At 45.3% G+C, this 16,352-nt stretch overlaps 2 protein-coding genes across 2 annotated transcripts in view; one reads left to right on the forward strand and one right to left on the reverse strand.

The window, feature by feature from the left end:
• Positions 1-473: 473 nt before the first annotated feature.
• Slc51a (solute carrier family 51 alpha subunit) lies at positions 474-5,029 on the forward strand (the record flags this gene model as incomplete). Its single annotated transcript, XM_028753800.1, has 7 exons — positions 474-628; positions 1,496-1,569; positions 1,832-1,990; positions 2,640-2,751; positions 2,986-3,132; positions 4,146-4,251; positions 4,729-5,029. Coding segments are annotated over 7 exons (890 nt in total), but the record flags the coding sequence as incomplete, so codon positions are not given.
• A 479-nt stretch (positions 5,030-5,508) lies between these two features.
• Positions 5,509-16,352, reverse strand: part of Pcyt1a (phosphate cytidylyltransferase 1, choline, alpha) — a 55,901-nt gene continuing 45,057 nt past the window's right edge. Inside the window, exons 6-9 of the mRNA XM_028753783.1 lie at positions 14,164-14,242; positions 13,546-13,688; positions 10,320-10,508; positions 5,509-9,276 (exon numbers count right to left, since the gene is read on the reverse strand). Of these exons, the coding sequence (XP_028609616.1) occupies positions 9,070-9,276; positions 10,320-10,508; positions 13,546-13,688; positions 14,164-14,242 (618 nt within the window). The 3' untranslated portion in view covers positions 5,509-9,069. The remainder of the gene's footprint in view (positions 9,277-10,319; positions 10,509-13,545; positions 13,689-14,163; positions 14,243-16,352) is intronic.

Consider the following 16,352-nt stretch of genomic DNA (forward strand, 5'->3'; position numbering starts at 1 on the left):
AGGCTGTTCTCTGTTCAGTTACCAAGTACCTAGATTCATGTTTCGCTTCTTTGGATCTATAGATTGTAGAATCATTATTGCTCACTTTACAGCTAATATCTACCTAAAAGTGAGTACATACCATGTTTGTCTTTCTGGGTCTGGGTTACATCACTCAGGATGATATTTTCTATTTCTAAAATATTTCTAACCATGTATAGCTTTTGCAGGGCCAGGCATGGTAACATACTTTTAACCCCAGTACTTCGGAGCTAGAGGCAGACGGGTATCTGTGAGCTCAAGTCTAACCTGCTCTACATATTAAGTTCCAGTTCCAGGTTAGCCAGGGCTACACAGTGAGATCCTGTCTCAAAACACACATTCATATACACCATTTTTCCTCGGACTTTATTTGGTGCTTAACAACTTGTAGGCATTCCTGGAATAGCATCTGCCCTTCAATTCATTTGCATCTTGCTTCCCTTCTCCCCTAGAACTGGGCCCTCTGGAAATTGCCCTCACTATCATCTTGACCTTTCTTACCACTGGCTCAGTTGCCATTTTTCTGGAGGATGCTATTTACCTATACAAGAACACCCTTTGCCCCATCAAGAAGAAGACTCTGATCTGGAGTAGCTCTGCACCCACGGTGAGGATGCTGGTGTCTGGACAGGAGAGGGACTGGAGAGGGGGCAGGCTGTCTTGAGTGTTCTTCTAAGCTCATTTGCTTCAAACAGAGCTTCCTGCCAGGACCATGTAGCACCGGTGCTGTGAACTGATCCCTACCTGTTTGCAAGGCCAGCCAGTGGGTGAAGTATTCCATTGCAAAGGGCTGTGGAGGCAGCAATCCACTGGGTACCAGGAGATGTCTTTCTTTTTCCCTTCACTATGACTGCTGTTAAAAGCAGACTGCCTTCAAATACACAGACATCTGTTTCCACGGGGTCATACTCAGTGCTGCCCTTTTGCTGTGGGCCTGTTCTTTGTCTTTGTTCCCCTTGTTTGTACTGAGCACTCCGGCACTGAGCCACAGCTCCGGCAGCTCCAAGCCCTTTTAAACTTACCTATGCAGCATCGCATGGGACTTGGATTTAACTTATTCAGTTATTTTCCAGTTGGAATTTTTTTCTTTTAAAAATGCATTATTATTACTATGTATTACACTAGTAGTAGTGGTAGTAGAAGTTGGGGGTGGGTGGGCAGCATGTGTGCCACAGCTCACACGTACAGGTTAGAAGGCAATTTGAGGCATTAGTTCTGTCCCAGTCTTATGTGGCTTCCGGGACTGAACTGGGGTTGCCAGGTTTTCATGGGAAGCACCTTCAGATGCTGAGCCATCTGAGTCCTGGTTCTTTTTGTTGGCCCTGGGTGCAGCGCCCAGGGCCCTACCCAGCAGCTAACAAGTGGAAGGACCTGGGCCTTCAATGCACAGGTCTGGTTTCTTTGAGCTCTTGCTACAAGAAGCTTGGATGGTCTCACCCCTGCCTTAACCTGCATCCTGCTCTTCTGTGATCAGGTGGTGTCTGTGTTCTGCTGCTTTGGTCTCTGGATCCCTCGATCCCTCACCCTTGTGGAAATGGCCATAACCTCGTGAGTGTCTGGCCCCACCCCCTCCACTAGGGATGAGCATTACTTTGGGGTTCCTTTCTGATTCCCAAGCCTCCAGAGTCTATGCCTTTAAGTCCCATTGATACGAATCTAGCTCTTGCCGACCTGTCCTAAAGTGAGGCTCTTGGAGTCTGCTTGTGCCACTTTCCTTTAGTGAGCCCCACTTCTCCCTGAAACCTTCCTCTTTAGCAGCAAAGCTGTGTACTCAGATGCTCCCACTCATGTACTTGCCTTTTTCTCCCAGGTTTTATGCCATATTCTTTTACCTGCTGATGACGGTCATGGTGGAAGGCTTTGGTGGGAAAGAAGCAGTATTGAGGACACTGAAGGACACCCCAATGAGGGTGCACACGGGTCCCTGCTGCTGCTGCTGTCCCTGCTGCCCACCCCTCATACTTACCAGGTAAGGCAGGAGGGGCATCCCAGAGGACAAGTGAGCCTCGAGGCTCTGTGACCCTGGCTCAAGGCTCTGGAATTAGGCCTGTATAGGGCAAAGCCAACACTAAAGGTACGCACCCACAGCCAGGAATCCCAAACATGGGGACCCAGCCCCAGGGGAGAGGAGGAAGAATTCATAAGTTTCAGCTCACTGCCCTGCTTATTCACTTTATTGGTTTTGTTTGTTTTTGAGACCAGTTGTCTCTACTATGTAGATTCTCTGTCTGTTGTGGAACTCTGTAGACCAGGCTGATTTTGAACTCACAGAGATCCTCCTGCCTCTGCCTCTGAGTGCTGGAAGTAAAGGTGTGTTCTCTCATGCCCAGCTTACACTGTATACTTTAGAGGCAAAGAGAAAACTGTACCTTTGGGTGCTTGTTTGCCCTTCTTGCCTACTTTGAGTAATGAACTTGAAATCAATACTTGGGGTTCCTCCTCACAAGGCATCACTGGAGGCAAGGGGTATTCCTAGGGCTCCCAACATTCTCTACCTTGTCTTCGTCCACAAGACATTTTTTGTATGATGGGAGCCCAGCCGTAGCCCGGGAGCTGAGTGCAGGGTCTAAGCTTCCTTAGGGTGTGTGGTTTATAGACCCACTCTTCTCCTCCCTCAGGAAGAAGCTGCGGCTGCTCATGTTGGGTCCTTTCCAGTATGCCTTCTTCAAGATAATGCTCAACATAGTGGGCCTGTTTCTCATTCCAGACGGCATCTATGACCCAGGAGAAGTAAGCTGGAGATAGCAGCAAAGTCTAACACTTATCTTTGGGTTCTGGAATTAATATCCGACCACAGGGAGCACACAGGGACAAGGGCTGGGTGGCCACGGGAGAGTAGCAACCCAGAGAATACAGTGGGAGGAGATGAAGTCCAGGCTTTGGGGCTTTCATATCAGCTTTCTTCATGTGGAAGAGGGAAGAGAGACCACTTGTCCTCCTGACTGCTTTCTGGCCTGCCACCAGATTTCTGAGAAGAGCACGGCTCTCTGGATCAACAATTTCCTTGCTATATCTACCCTTTTGGCTCTCTGGTGCCTGGCCATCGTTTTCCGTCAAGCCAAGATGCATCTTGGTGAACAAAATATGGGATCCAAGTTTGCTCTGTTCCAGGTAACTACCTGCCAGAAAGTGTTTGCCAACAAATGACTGGGTTAGGACCACCAGAGGCAAAGGCAGACCCAACAGTCTGAACCTTTGGGTTTCCTAGGAGATTTGGAACATTATCTCCGCCTCTTCCATTTTATCTTTATTTTGTTTGCCTTTCTGTACCACAGTACCAACAACCAGGGTTAAAACAACAGGAGTATATTGTACAAATCTAGAACCTGGAAACCCAAAATCAAAATGCAGGCAGGGCTGTAATCTCTCTGGAACGTGCTTGGGAGAACCCAGCTTGGCACTTCCTCTCAGGAATTGGCCAGCAATCCATAGTGGTCCTTCCTTGGCCTTCTGTATTGCTCCGATCTGCCTCCATTGTCACATGACTTTGTTTACAAACCTGTCTTATGTGCTAGATGCTAATGGTGGCCATGGGGGAGGGAGATAAGCAGATTTTTGTTTTTTTTTTTTGGTTTTTTGAGACAGGGTTTCTCTGTGTAGCCCTGGTTGTCCTGGAACTCACTCTGTAGACCAGGCTGGCCTCGAACTCAGAAATCCACCTGCCCCTGCCTCCGGAGTGCTGGGATTAAAGGCATGCGCCACCACTGCCTGGCTAGCTAATTTTTTTTTTTTTTTAAATGAGCAACCCTAGCCGGGCGGTGGTGGCGCTCGCCTTTAATCCCAGCACTTGGGAGGCAGAGGCAGGCGGATTTCTGAGTTCGAGAGTTTGAGGCCAGCCTGGTCTACAGAGTGAGTTCCAGGACAGCCAGGGCTACACAGAGAAACCCTGTCTCGAAAAACCAAAAAAAAAAAGAGCAACCCTAATGAATATGAGGCAGAAACAGGATTATAATTTGCCTACAGATGGAAACTGCACCAATTTTCGATAAAGCTTAAGTCTTGGTCCTCCGTTAACACAGTCCTGTTAACCTCACTTACACACGTGATGGTATGCCTAATCTGCACCAACCTCAGGATCAGAAATGGCAGGTGTCAGTCCTTCCCCTATCTCTTCTACTCTTCAGGTGCTTGTCATCCTGACTGCCCTGCAACCTGCTATTTTCTCCATCTTGGCTAACAGCGGAGGGATCGCTTGCTCACCTCCCTATTCTTCTAAAATCAGGTCTCAAGGTAAGCACTCAGGGCTCCTTTCTGTCTCAGGAGACTGAGGACAGATCAGGGGGGAAAGGATCTTGGAACAGAAGTTGGGCTAGCCTGATGTCTGCTGAGACTGTTCAGGAAGGATCCAGGAAATCAGGTGGAGGCTCTGAGAGGAGTACTCTTTCCTCTCTGATCAGAGAGCTTCAATGTCCCCAACTTGAGGCCAGTCCTAATGGGCAAACCAGAAGCTCAGACCGTATCTTGGGACAGGACTGTGTATGGTTAGGAAGCAGACTATGCCGAGTAAACACATGGATTTGCTCTCAGATCACAGAAGCCAGAGCCAAGTTCTGGCTACCATTAATCTGCCTTGCTCCACACAACAGTTTAGTGTCCCAAGGTCCTGCTTTGGAGGTAAACTAGAGTCAGCTTGCTTGCTAAGGCTGCTATGGATTCCTCCTCTGTCACACAGCATAACTTCTTATCATGTTCCACCCCACACTGCAGTGATGAACTGCCACATGCTCATACTGGAGACCTTCCTGATGACAGTGCTGACACGAATGTACTATCGAAGGAAAGATGACAAGGTTGGGTATGAGACTTGTTCACCGCCAGACCTGGACTCAGCACTCAAAGCCTGAGGAGAGTGGCTTGGACTATGGAAGAGATACTGTTCTCCACATTAGAGCATGAGCTTTCTTCTGTCCCTCAACCTTCTCAGTGGTTAAGGCTCCCACTGGCAGGGCAGGCTGGCAGTGTCCATGTGACTATAGGGATGAAGGCAAAGTGCAGCAGGCTGAACCTGTTCCGAGTCTTTCTCAGGGAAGTTTTGTAATAAATGGTGAAAGTTGAAACGCTTGCACAAGACACTGTTTCTGTTGGTACCACTATTAACCCTGAACACATCGAAAGTCACCCTGAGGAGAAAAGTGCATCCACGGTTGATGTATGGTTTATCTGATATAAGAATGGAAGTAGACCTTAGCTGGGCACAATGATACCAGCCCAGCTTCCCCAAGCTAGGCTCTACACTGGAATCCCCTTTCCTCAGAAGCATTGGTTGGCTATCAGAAGGTCTGAGGTCCCTCCCTTTGTGCTAGCCTTTTGACTTTTCAGTAAGAAGTTGAGAACAGAACTGCTGGTTAATATGGTAGTGAAGCTTGATATTGAAGACAGAAAATCAGGATGTAAAAATCAGAGGAACTGAGAATACAAATAAAAGCCCCCAGTACTTAAAACATTACATACATGTATGTCTGGGCAAAACTACAGGAAATTGAAACACCAGGCAAAAACACATGGCCTTTATTTGGCTAAATGACAAAAGCCAAAATAATTCTGCACAAAGTGTTAGACAGTAACGTGATACACTGGTGATGTCATGGGTGACTTTCCAACAGTGTTTTCTGTTCGGGAGCCTCAATACAAAACACCCACCCACCAACTCTTAACTGTTCAGAACAGTCAATTTCTCCAATGTGGTGGGAAGTGCTCACTTCACACCAACCAGGGCCATCTAAATGTTAACCCTGGCATTTCTGTTCTCTACCCCAATTTCATATCGACAAAAAGTTCTGGCAGACTGAATATATTTCTTTTTCCTTTTAGGAGAGTTAACTTTTAATAGTTTAAGTCCAAGAACATGTCCTACTTACTTATTTTGAAAAATAGAAGCTAGGGACCATTCTTTATCCCATGATAATCTATACTGTGAGAGAAAACAATCATTGTTATGACTTCAAAAAATACCTTTAAAAATACTTATATTGGTATGTTTAAAAAAAATACCATTAGTCTTAAAACATTGTTAAGGAAGCTTTCTTTGAACCATGTGGGTTCAATTTCGACGCATCTATGCTGACAGAAATCTAGAAGGGAGATTAAACCAAGACAAGAAACAGAATTGATTTGGAAAAGGATTGAAAAGTTGATTAAGAAACAGATTTCAAAGACAACAGGCTCCAGAATGTGAGTTATACAAGTGAACTCAGGCTAGAGACAGTGACAAAGCATTTGGAAGAGCCACTGTGGAGGGGCATCCTAGACAGCTGGTCAGATGTGTGGCCTCAAGAATAATTAAGGTGCTGCTGAGAAAAGTGACCTGGAAAGCTCTCTCAATCTCTTTCTCAGGACTCAATCTCTTTCTCAGGTCAGCATTTTTGGCCTCAACTCCACCCCTTCCTCATGTAAGGGTCTCTGGCTTAGCTGCAGCACTGGCGATCCATTTCCATGTGCCCTAAGTGGCAACCTCTATTTGTAGTCCTGCCCAGTATTCCAAAAAGCAAGGTTCCTGTTCAGCCCATGCCAAGGTTAACTGCTGCACTGGCTCCTCCCCAGCTACACGGCTCCTGTCTTCAGCCTCCTCCTCCTCCTATGACATAGAGGCTGTGAGGCCAAACAACTTACGGTTCTCCAGGCCCTTCCATACTGCTGCTTTCTTGGACAGACTGGGGGAAACAGCTCTATAGCCCAGGTTGCACAAGAGGTGTGGATTACAGTCACAGACACATTACATTACACAGCTTACCCACATTTAACTAGATACAAGTGGCTGACGGTGCACTATCTCAGCAGCACCTTTTTCTAGCACCGAGGAGCACACTGACCCTCAGGTACCTACCATGCAGCCACTCCCACAGCGTTTTTGCTTGTGTAAACTATCTGAGAGTCTGAGAGTTAGGAGATAGTAAAGGGTGAATCTGAGCATAGGCTAGTCCCAGCTGGGTTACATGTCTTGTCAGCATAGATGCTCTGATGTTTGGGACCTAGACTGTATACTTGAGTGACTACATGGAGGAAAATCACACGTGAGCAGCTAGCTCCCTTTGCATTTCCACAGGGCACACCTGGGTGACAAGCACTGAGAGAACAAGCAGGTGAGTGCCAGCAGTGACGTCACCACCTCTGTATACCTGGGAGAATAAGGCAGAGAGAAACGGATCCCCAAAGAGAAGACTAAAGTAGAAAAGTGACAGTGAGCCACGCAGCAGTACATAACGCGAGCAAGACTAATTTCAACAGGTTCAGAGAGGACGCCAGGCCAAGGCCATATGGATGGGATCTGAGCGAAAGCAACGCTTCATGAGGAGTTGGCAATGACGTTTTCCACAGGCTACTGGGACACCAGGTGGTGTCCCTTTGCCCCTCTCTTCTGCTCAGCTTTGCCTGGGAGATGGTTTAGGAGCCTATGTAGTCCTGCTGTGCAGGCACTGTGTGGTGTTAGCCTCAGACCCTTAGGCAGTAGAACAGCTTCCACTAGAGAGTGTCTAGGGAGGACTGTAAAATGCTCATAGTCCCAGCATGGGCCAGTGAGGAGGTACAAGGAAAAAGAAAATGTGGTTTTCTTTGTTGAAAACATGAAAGCTCCACCCCCACAAGGGGTATTTATGAGTGACAACTAGTAGGTCCTGGACATCAACAACTTTGCGCTAAATCCAGCTACAGGGTAACTGATGGTGAGGAACTCGCTGGGCATGGAGTGACGTGCCAGGGGGACTGAAAACACCAGCTCCTGCTCAACAGTAAGTGCTGAGAATCAGTACTCTTCGATTTGAAATTCAAGTTCTATTTCCTCTTAGGGCCACCAGGCACAAGCAAGCAAAAGGACACGGACTTCTGTGTCCTAGCAGTTTTAACCCATGCCTGTTGCTTCAGGAGGAGCACTGGAGGAAGTCCCTGCTACGTGCAGTTCTTGGAGCAGAGTCTCCATGTGATACTCATTTGACCCAAGAATATTCTAAGATGAGCAGAGGTTGAGGAGAGTGTTTCAGAGATCAAAGTGTTTCCTGGTGCTTTTGCCTGTATGCTCTGAGAAAGTCTAAGTGCTGAATATGGCAATAAGCAACATGGACCAACGATGGGTCAAGGGCAAGCTGCAAACACTTACAAAACATCCTTTGTATAAAGCTGGGCGTGGTGCTGAGAGGGTAGGTGCAGGCTGAGGGGCACACGCCCAGCAGAACTAAACCTCAGCTGCCCCTGCACTAGACTGAGTTTACCCCACTACTTTCCAATCACAGTAGCCCTCAGAGTGCCCCTTCCTTCACAGGTAGTCTGCAGGAAAGAGACTGACAAGAGCTCCAAATAACTGGGCAACAGAATTTTCTGAGAAGACAAACACAGCAGAAAAACTGCAACTGATGCTCTGTGGTTTGGTTCTGTCCCCATCAGTGTCTTCGTGGACCCCATTGGGTCCAACAAGAAACTCCTCAGGGAGTAAGAAAAGTTAGGCTCAGATCTCTTCCTACCCACAGCCACGCTGACACACGGGCTGGCAGGACACTCAGGGAATCTGGAGCTAATTCAGCTTTGAGATATTTTTTAGGGAAGTTAAAATTATGAGAGTCTCCCCAAATTATCCATCAGCATGGCTCCCTGTTAGAAGGATCTGGCAAGCCACTTTGCTTCAGAACAGAAGGCAAGCACTAGTGTTCAGGAAGAAAGGCCTGTGGGCATTCCACGCTTCCTTCTTCTGCCCACTCCTCAGGGGCAAAAAATTAGTTCTACTTACTATGTTTGAAAGACTACTTTTTAAAAAAAAATTAATAAAAATGACAATTTCCCTGTCAAGATTACATGAGCATAAACAGTAAAGCAAAGTTCTGGGGAGGAAAGATGGATGCAGAGCAGGCTTCTAAGGTGTGGGCAGCCTCCTTGGTGTGGCTGAGAATGAATGTCTCAGGGTATGGGCTGTTTTGGTTCCCCATTCCCAGGTCCTCTTGCCCCGTTTGTCTTTTCTTTGTAGATGTCCTTAGGTTTAGTGTTGGGATCACAAAATGGAATTCGACAGAGAGCTTCTGGAGGTGATGGGCGGGGGTTGGGGGGAGAGGGAACAGGGATGAAAAGTTAGTCCTCTTCATCCTCGCTGATGTCACAGGTCACAGCCTTGCACCTAGAGAGACTTGCTGGGGAGGAAGATGGGGAAGTCTTGCCAGAGAAGGGCCACCGAAAGGAGGGGGAGGGGGAGCGCTCATGAGTAGGGCTGCTGCTGGGACTCTGCTTGGGACTGATGGCCTGCAGCATCCGACCTTTTCCCTCTTTCAGCATGTGCTTCTGGGGAGGAGACCAAAAGCAAGAGTTAGAAGATACCTATGGACCACATGCATCACCACTGGAGCTTCTGAAACCTCAAGTTACTATGGCTCTCCCTGCAATTACTTCTCACTGCTGTGATCAAAGCTATGGTCCCAAGCATACTAACCTAAACACTCTGCCACTGACTTGTTTCCCTAGCCCCTGCTTTGCTAACCGTGACTCCAGAAGACAGGGGGCAGAACTGTAGTCCTAGGCCATCTCCACCTGCTCACTACAGTCAGCCTAGCCTTGACTTCAGTCAGAGGCATCTAAGGGCTACTTAGTGTGCAGTCCAAACTCCAGCAAAAACAAAGGCTCACTAATGAAATTCTTTATTTGTTTTGAGAACGCTGTGCTATTCCTCAGGACAGATCCCCCTCACTGGGGAATCCATAGCAGATCTTCATTGAGAGGAAGCTTTCTATCTGTTCTTTGTTTTTCCTTCTCTTCAATGTAAACCCAAAACATACAAGTTGTCAAGGCTGATAAAGCAGCTGAAAAAATTACTAAGAAATGTCTACTATATTAGATAACTTCTTAATTTTGATGTTCCTTTCTGCTCAAATATTCTGTTTCTTTCCACTGCATAGCATTACAATTCTCTTGAACTCATTTGTCTATTGCCTGGAGGCTGACGCTATTAGAATCACAAGTTCAAGGCCAGCCTGAGCTACATAAGTAGGCCTTAGGGAGACCCTGTCTCAAAATAATAAATAAATAAGTCTGGTGCAGCAGTATACACCATTAATCCCTGCAGTTGGGAGACAGAGACACTGTGAGTTCTAGGCCAGTCTATTCTACACTGCAAGTTTCAAGCCCACCAAGGCTACCTAGTCAGTTCTAGTCTCAAAAAATAATAAATAAATAAACTAACCAACAAACATAGGGCTGAGGTTGTAGTTCAGTGGTAGAGTGCTTGCTAGCATGTGTACTCTGCCCTGGGTTCAATTCCAGTACAGCAGAAAGAAAAAGCAGCCCCCTTCCCTGATATTCCCTCAAGTGTCAGGAAGAAAGGCTCCCACCAGTGCTCCTTCTGGACCAAACATTTCCAGGAAACTTCCAATGAATTCTCGGGACTTCTCCTCCCACTTCTGGATGAGGTCGATGCTCTTTTCTTCCACCTTCTGCACAAACTCTTTTGATTTTTCCTCCACATCTTTCACTTTCTTCTTTACTTTATCAACTCGTTCTTGCAAGTGGTATTTCTTCTCCTGGAACAAGAGACAACTGATTTTTAAGAAATAATACCCAGGCTGGGGCAATGGCCTAGAGGATGAGTACAACCTGCAGCTCTGGAGAACCTGAGTTTGACTGACAGCATGAACTTCAGCTGGCTTACACCTACCGTATGTCCAGCTCCCGAGAGATCTAACACCTCTGGCCTCCACAGGCACCTACACTCATATGCACATAACCACAGATATATACATAATTTTAAAAAATAATAATATTAATTAAAAAATACCCAACTTAACTTTACCATAAAAGAAAGAAAAATTTGGCTACTGATACTGTTTTCAAAATTTTAAATTCTGCTTTGCTTAATCTGCTCTGTGTTTATTCAGCATAATAACAGGAATGATAACCTCTGTCTGGACAGCCTTATATGAAAGTGTGATAATTCTAACATCGAAAACTATAACAGTGAGGGCAGAAATAGATTAGCATGCAACCAAAGGAAGTCAAGGTTTTCTAGATAAATCTGATGTAATGGAATAGAGATCTAGCCAGGATGGCTCTCTCCGATGGGAGACTGCGTGCACAAGTTCATCACACAGCACTTCCGAGAAGCAGCCAACCCAACACACCAGAGTCAAACGGAAATACTACATCCTTAATTGATGATTTTGGATCCCTCATCACTAGCTTATTCCATGAGTTTACATAAACTGACTTTAGTGTGTGTGTGTATTGTGTATGGGTGTGCATGTGAATGTGTGTGCATGTACATGTGTGTGTGTGTGTGTGTTTGTGTGCAGGCAGGTCAATATCAGGTGTCTTTTTTTTTTTTTTTTTTGGTTTTTCGAGACAGGGTTTCTCTGTGTAGCCCTGGCTGTCCTGGAACTCACTCAGTAGACCAGGCTGGCCTCGAACTCTCGAACTCAGAAATCCACCTGCCTCTGCCTCCCAAGTGCTGGGATTAAAGGTGTGTGCCACCACTGCCCGGCAGGTGTCTTCTTTAATTAATCATTCTCCCCTTATTTTTCTGAGGCAGGGTCTCTCATTGAACTGGAGCTCAGCAATCCTCCTAGGTGACCTGGCTGCTGGGTTCCAGGGATCCTCCTGTCTTAAGGACGTGCAGCCACACCTAGCTTTTGACCTGAGTGCTAGGGTCAGAACTTTGGTCATTACTTGTATGGCAACCATTCTACCAACCGAGCCATACTCTCAGCCCATGTTTTGCCTTTTATAAGTTGCAGATCTGCTTGCTCATGTGCAAAATGGCAAAAAGTTGGTCCTGCCAACATCCCTAAACATTAGTGTAGAATGGTATAAATGCTCAAATGGAGAAGAAGTGATGTTTAGTCAAATGTAAAGTATTGTGTTGTCTGAGCATACTGGCACTTGCCAGGTAATCCCAGTACTCAGGAGGCCAAGGTAGGAGGCTCACAAGTTCCAGGTCAGCCTGGGCTACAACGTGAGCATTTATTAAAAACACAAAACAATGTAAAAAAAAAAAAAAAAGGTAGTTTCTTAATTTCTGTATCATAAGGAAGGAAGGAAGAGGCCACTAAGTACAGCTTAGTGATACCACCTGCTCTTGGTTGCACAAGGTAAAGGGAGGGAGAGAAAGAGAGAAGGAAGAGGAATCATTTGGTTCTGTTTTTTCCCCTTTACTTTCCTTTATGTGTGCAGGTGGCTCTTTTGTTGCTGTCTATGTACCTCACACTTGCAGTGCTTGGCACCCAGGAGAGCTGACTGGACGCCATGGCACCCGAGTTACAGATGGTTGTGAGCCGCCACGTGGCTGCTGGGAATAGAATTGGGACCTCTGGAAGAGCAGCCAGTGTTCTTAACCACTGAGCCATCTCTCTAGCTTCTGCATTTGTTTTATGAGACAGTCTTGCTATGTAGCTTAGATTTGCCTCAAATTTGTAATCCTCCTGACTCAGCCTTCTAAATTCTGAGATTACAGGGATGCATGCTTGGCTCACCTACCTTTTGTTTTCTAGTTTGATTGTGTTTTGAGACAGCGTCTCCTATGTAGCCCTGACTGAGCTGAAACCTTCAATTTGAAGCAATCCTCCTGCCTTTGCCTTCCAAATTGTGGGATAATGGGATGAACCACTAAGCCCTATTCTGGTTTATTTAATAATAAATAGCTATTATATAATTGCTTTACACAGAGCTGAGAGCAAGTGAAGGGGTTGGGTAAATAATTATTGCATACAATATAACTAGTAGGTTTGCTCTGTTTAAATCAACTTTATTGAAGCATTATTTATATATACAATTTATATCTTTTCTAAAAGCCAATATTAATATTAATCAAAAGTACCTGTGTGGTTTTTTTGTGTTTGTTTTTGAGACAGGGTTTGCTAAATAGCTCATGTGGGGAAACTATATCTATAAAATGCTGTGTCATCAGTCTCATAGGGAAAGATCCAGAGTTTTCATCTTATTCTCAAAAGAACACATAATTTTAAAAAAAGTAAAAACCAACCAAAAAGTTAAGAGCTACTCTTTGTTTGATATAGTGTGCTATATAATTTATACTTCTGTTGTTCTTTTGAGACAGAGTGTCATGTCACTAAGACTGGCGTCAAAATTCTGATCTTCCTGCCTCTAGTCCTTTTACTAGAACAGATCCATCTGTGCTGTGATTACAGGCACACATAATTATACATTCCTATTTGTTAAATTGATTTGTATGTCTTTCCTTGCCCCCACTTTTTTAAAGACAGGATCTCTCTGTGCAGCCCTACCTAGCCTGGAACACACAGAGATCTGCCTGCTTCTGTCTCCTGAACGCTGGGTTTAAAGGTGCCACCCACCATGCCTGGCTTTGTTTGCCTGTCCTTGTATCAATACACAGATATTATGATATTAGATTATGAGGATAGAAACTGCCTTTGTGCTATACTCATTGTAAAGTGTCTGGTGTGATGTTTCCTGAAAAGAGATGTGAGTTCTCTTTGGAGAATGATGATTGCACAGCACACTGAAAAGCGAGCTCAGAGCAGACAGCATGAGAAGCAGCATGTGTCCTACAGAGGCGGGGAGCTATGAGACGAGGTTGCAACTCACGTTGATAAAGCTGACATTGAGCTCCTTGGCAGTGTAGCCCCTCTGTAGGTTCCGTCTTGCATACACATCATAGTCACGGACAATGCGGGTGATGATGTCTGATGTGGAGATACCTTCTGTCCTCTGTGTGGGAGCAAACATGCCTAAGGGAAAACACAGACAGACAGACAGACAGACGATGTGATATCCTGCCACATCAGAGGCAGAGGCAAATGGATCTCTCTAAGTTCAAAGCCAGTCTGGTCTTCACAGTGAGTTCCAAGACAGAACTTAGTCTTTTTAGGAAAAAAAAAGGAAGGACTCTGCTATTCCTATAGGTGAACTCTAGAGACCATGGTACCCAGGGGACTGAATGAAAGACTAGAAGGAGGCACACATTGTCCTAGCAATAAGAAAAATAGGAAATTTGTCCTAAAATAAAAAAAGAAATGAAAGAGATGTTTAAACCGAGAATCAATAGATATTGAGGAGGCTATGCTCACTTCTATGTTGTCCAAGTTTGATGAGGAAAATGTTAAATTTCTCAGAATCACATTTTCCACTTTAAGCAGTGCCGTGGCCAAATCTCTGCAGTTGCCCAAGACCTCATAGACTGAAGCTGGGCATGAGCTCACTCACCTGCCTCCTTGATGTGCTTATACACATCGTCACTTCCTGCAGAAGAATAGGGGATATCGTCATGGGCGACAAAATCAATCTGAAAATAAGAAAACATCATTTTAAATCCCAGGATAACTGCCATTTGGAAAGAACCTGGAAATATTCTTGAGCTCAGAAAAAGGGATCTTGGGCAGGTCCATATCTCAGAACAACTTTTTCTCTGTACTTTTTGCTTGGTTCATATAATCTACAGTCTGTTCAGAAACCACCAACCTGATCATTTATAGCTTATGGCAAACACAGGAAATCTACCAGTTTCCTCTCTAGCTACTTCTTTTTTTGTTTGTTTGGTTTTTTTTTGTTTTTCGAAACAGAGTTTCTCTGTGTAGCCCTGGCTCTCCTGGAACTCACTCTGTAGACCAGGCTGGTCCTGAACTCAGAAATCTGCCTGCCTCTGCCTCCCAAGTGCTGGGATTAAAGGCGTGCACCACCACCGCCCGGCCCTCTAGCTACTTCTTTCTGGCCTAAGAGAAGTGCTGCCTTCCCTTTGTATAGTTGGCAAGCTGTGGTCAAAGGGACAGGGGGTTTCTAGTAGCCAGAACCCAGAAAGAAAGGAATCACCCTGTCCTCCCAGGTCTCTAACAATAGGCCACATAAAGGCTTCTAAAAGAAGGATTTGGCTACTGTTTAATTAACTGCTCCTTCTCTCAGCTCCTGAGAAAAGGGGAATTTAAAAATAACAACAACTAAAGTCCTTTTACCAGAAGAGATACATTCTACCAAAAACGTAAAACCTAAAGCTATGAAGGAGTATCTAAGACTGCATTGCTGTAAATGCACTTCACAAGACTAGGAAGACTGCAAACTCTCACTTATTGACTCCTTCTGGAAAGCCCATAAACCTTTGCTAATGTAATTACGACCCTATCAAACCTATTCCCTCAGAATACCTCCATCACCAATGAACTAGTTGATAGGCCAGCAAAGACAAGACTTAGCCGGAAGCAAGCTGCATGGTTGGGATTTACTGCTTCCTGCGGCTGCACTGAACAACTCTCCTGCAGCAATCCCCACACCGTGCAGAGCAGTGACAGCTACACTGGCTTGTCAAGCTTGAGGGCCTCTGACTGGTGTCATAAATCCATCTCTTTAAAGCCTACTTTGTAGAGGCATGCTTATGTGGGAGAATTCAAAGGCTCCTGGGAGTTTTAAAATAATAATTTACTTCTTGAATAAGAGGGGGAAACACCCTTGGTTTTTGATTGCACACAATTCCTAGCCCCAAATCAAAGCTGAAAGTAAACTTAACAACATAAGAAAATGCGTGATATTTCCTAAAATGTGAAGCTTTTCACCTTTAAATTCATTTTTTGTTTGTTTTAAAAAAGATTTTGTTTTTATATTTTGTATGTGCATGAGTGTATTGCCTGGTGTATGTTTGTGCAACACATGTGTGTCTGTGTCCATGGAGTCCATGGAGGTCGGGAGGTGCTAGATCTTCTGGGACTGGCTTTACACTCTTTTTTTTTTTTTTTTTTTTAGATTTTTTTCGAGACAGGGTTTCTCTGTGTAGCCCTGGCTGTCCTGGAACTCACTCTGTAGACCAGGCTGGCCTCAAACTCAGAAATCCACCTGCCTCTACCTCCCAAGTGCTGGGATTAAAGACGTGCACCACCACCGCCCGGCGGCTTTATACTCTTATGAATGACCATGTGGGTGGTAGGAACCAACCCAGGTGCTGTGCTAGAACAGAAAGTGCTCTTAATCACAGAATCATTTCTCCAGCCCCCTTTAAAGGTTTTATTTCATTATTTGTGTGTGCATGTACATGCATGTACCTGTGCCTTTGGAGCCTAGAAGACACTGGAACCCCTGAAGCTGAACCCCTGAAGCTGAAGTTGCAAACTATTGAAAGCTACCCCATATGGGTGCTGGGAACAATTTCTGGCCTTTTAAAAGAACACAAGTACTCTTTTTTTTTTTTTTTTTTTAAAGATTTATTTATTTTATTTATGAGTACACTGTCGCTGTCTTCAGACACACCAGAAGAGGGCATCAAATCTCATTACAGATGGTTGTGAGCCACCATGTGGTTGCTGGGATTTGAACTCAGGACCTCTGGAAGAGCAGTCAGTGCTCTTAACCACTGAGCCATCTCTCCAGCCCCCGAACACAAGTACTCTTAACTGCTAAGCCTTCACTCAAAC

This window comes from Grammomys surdaster, unplaced genomic scaffold, assembly GCF_004785775.1.
Source record: "Grammomys surdaster isolate TR1022 unplaced genomic scaffold, NIH_TR_1.0 125956, whole genome shotgun sequence".
NCBI lineage: Eukaryota > Metazoa > Chordata > Mammalia > Rodentia > Muridae > Grammomys > Grammomys surdaster.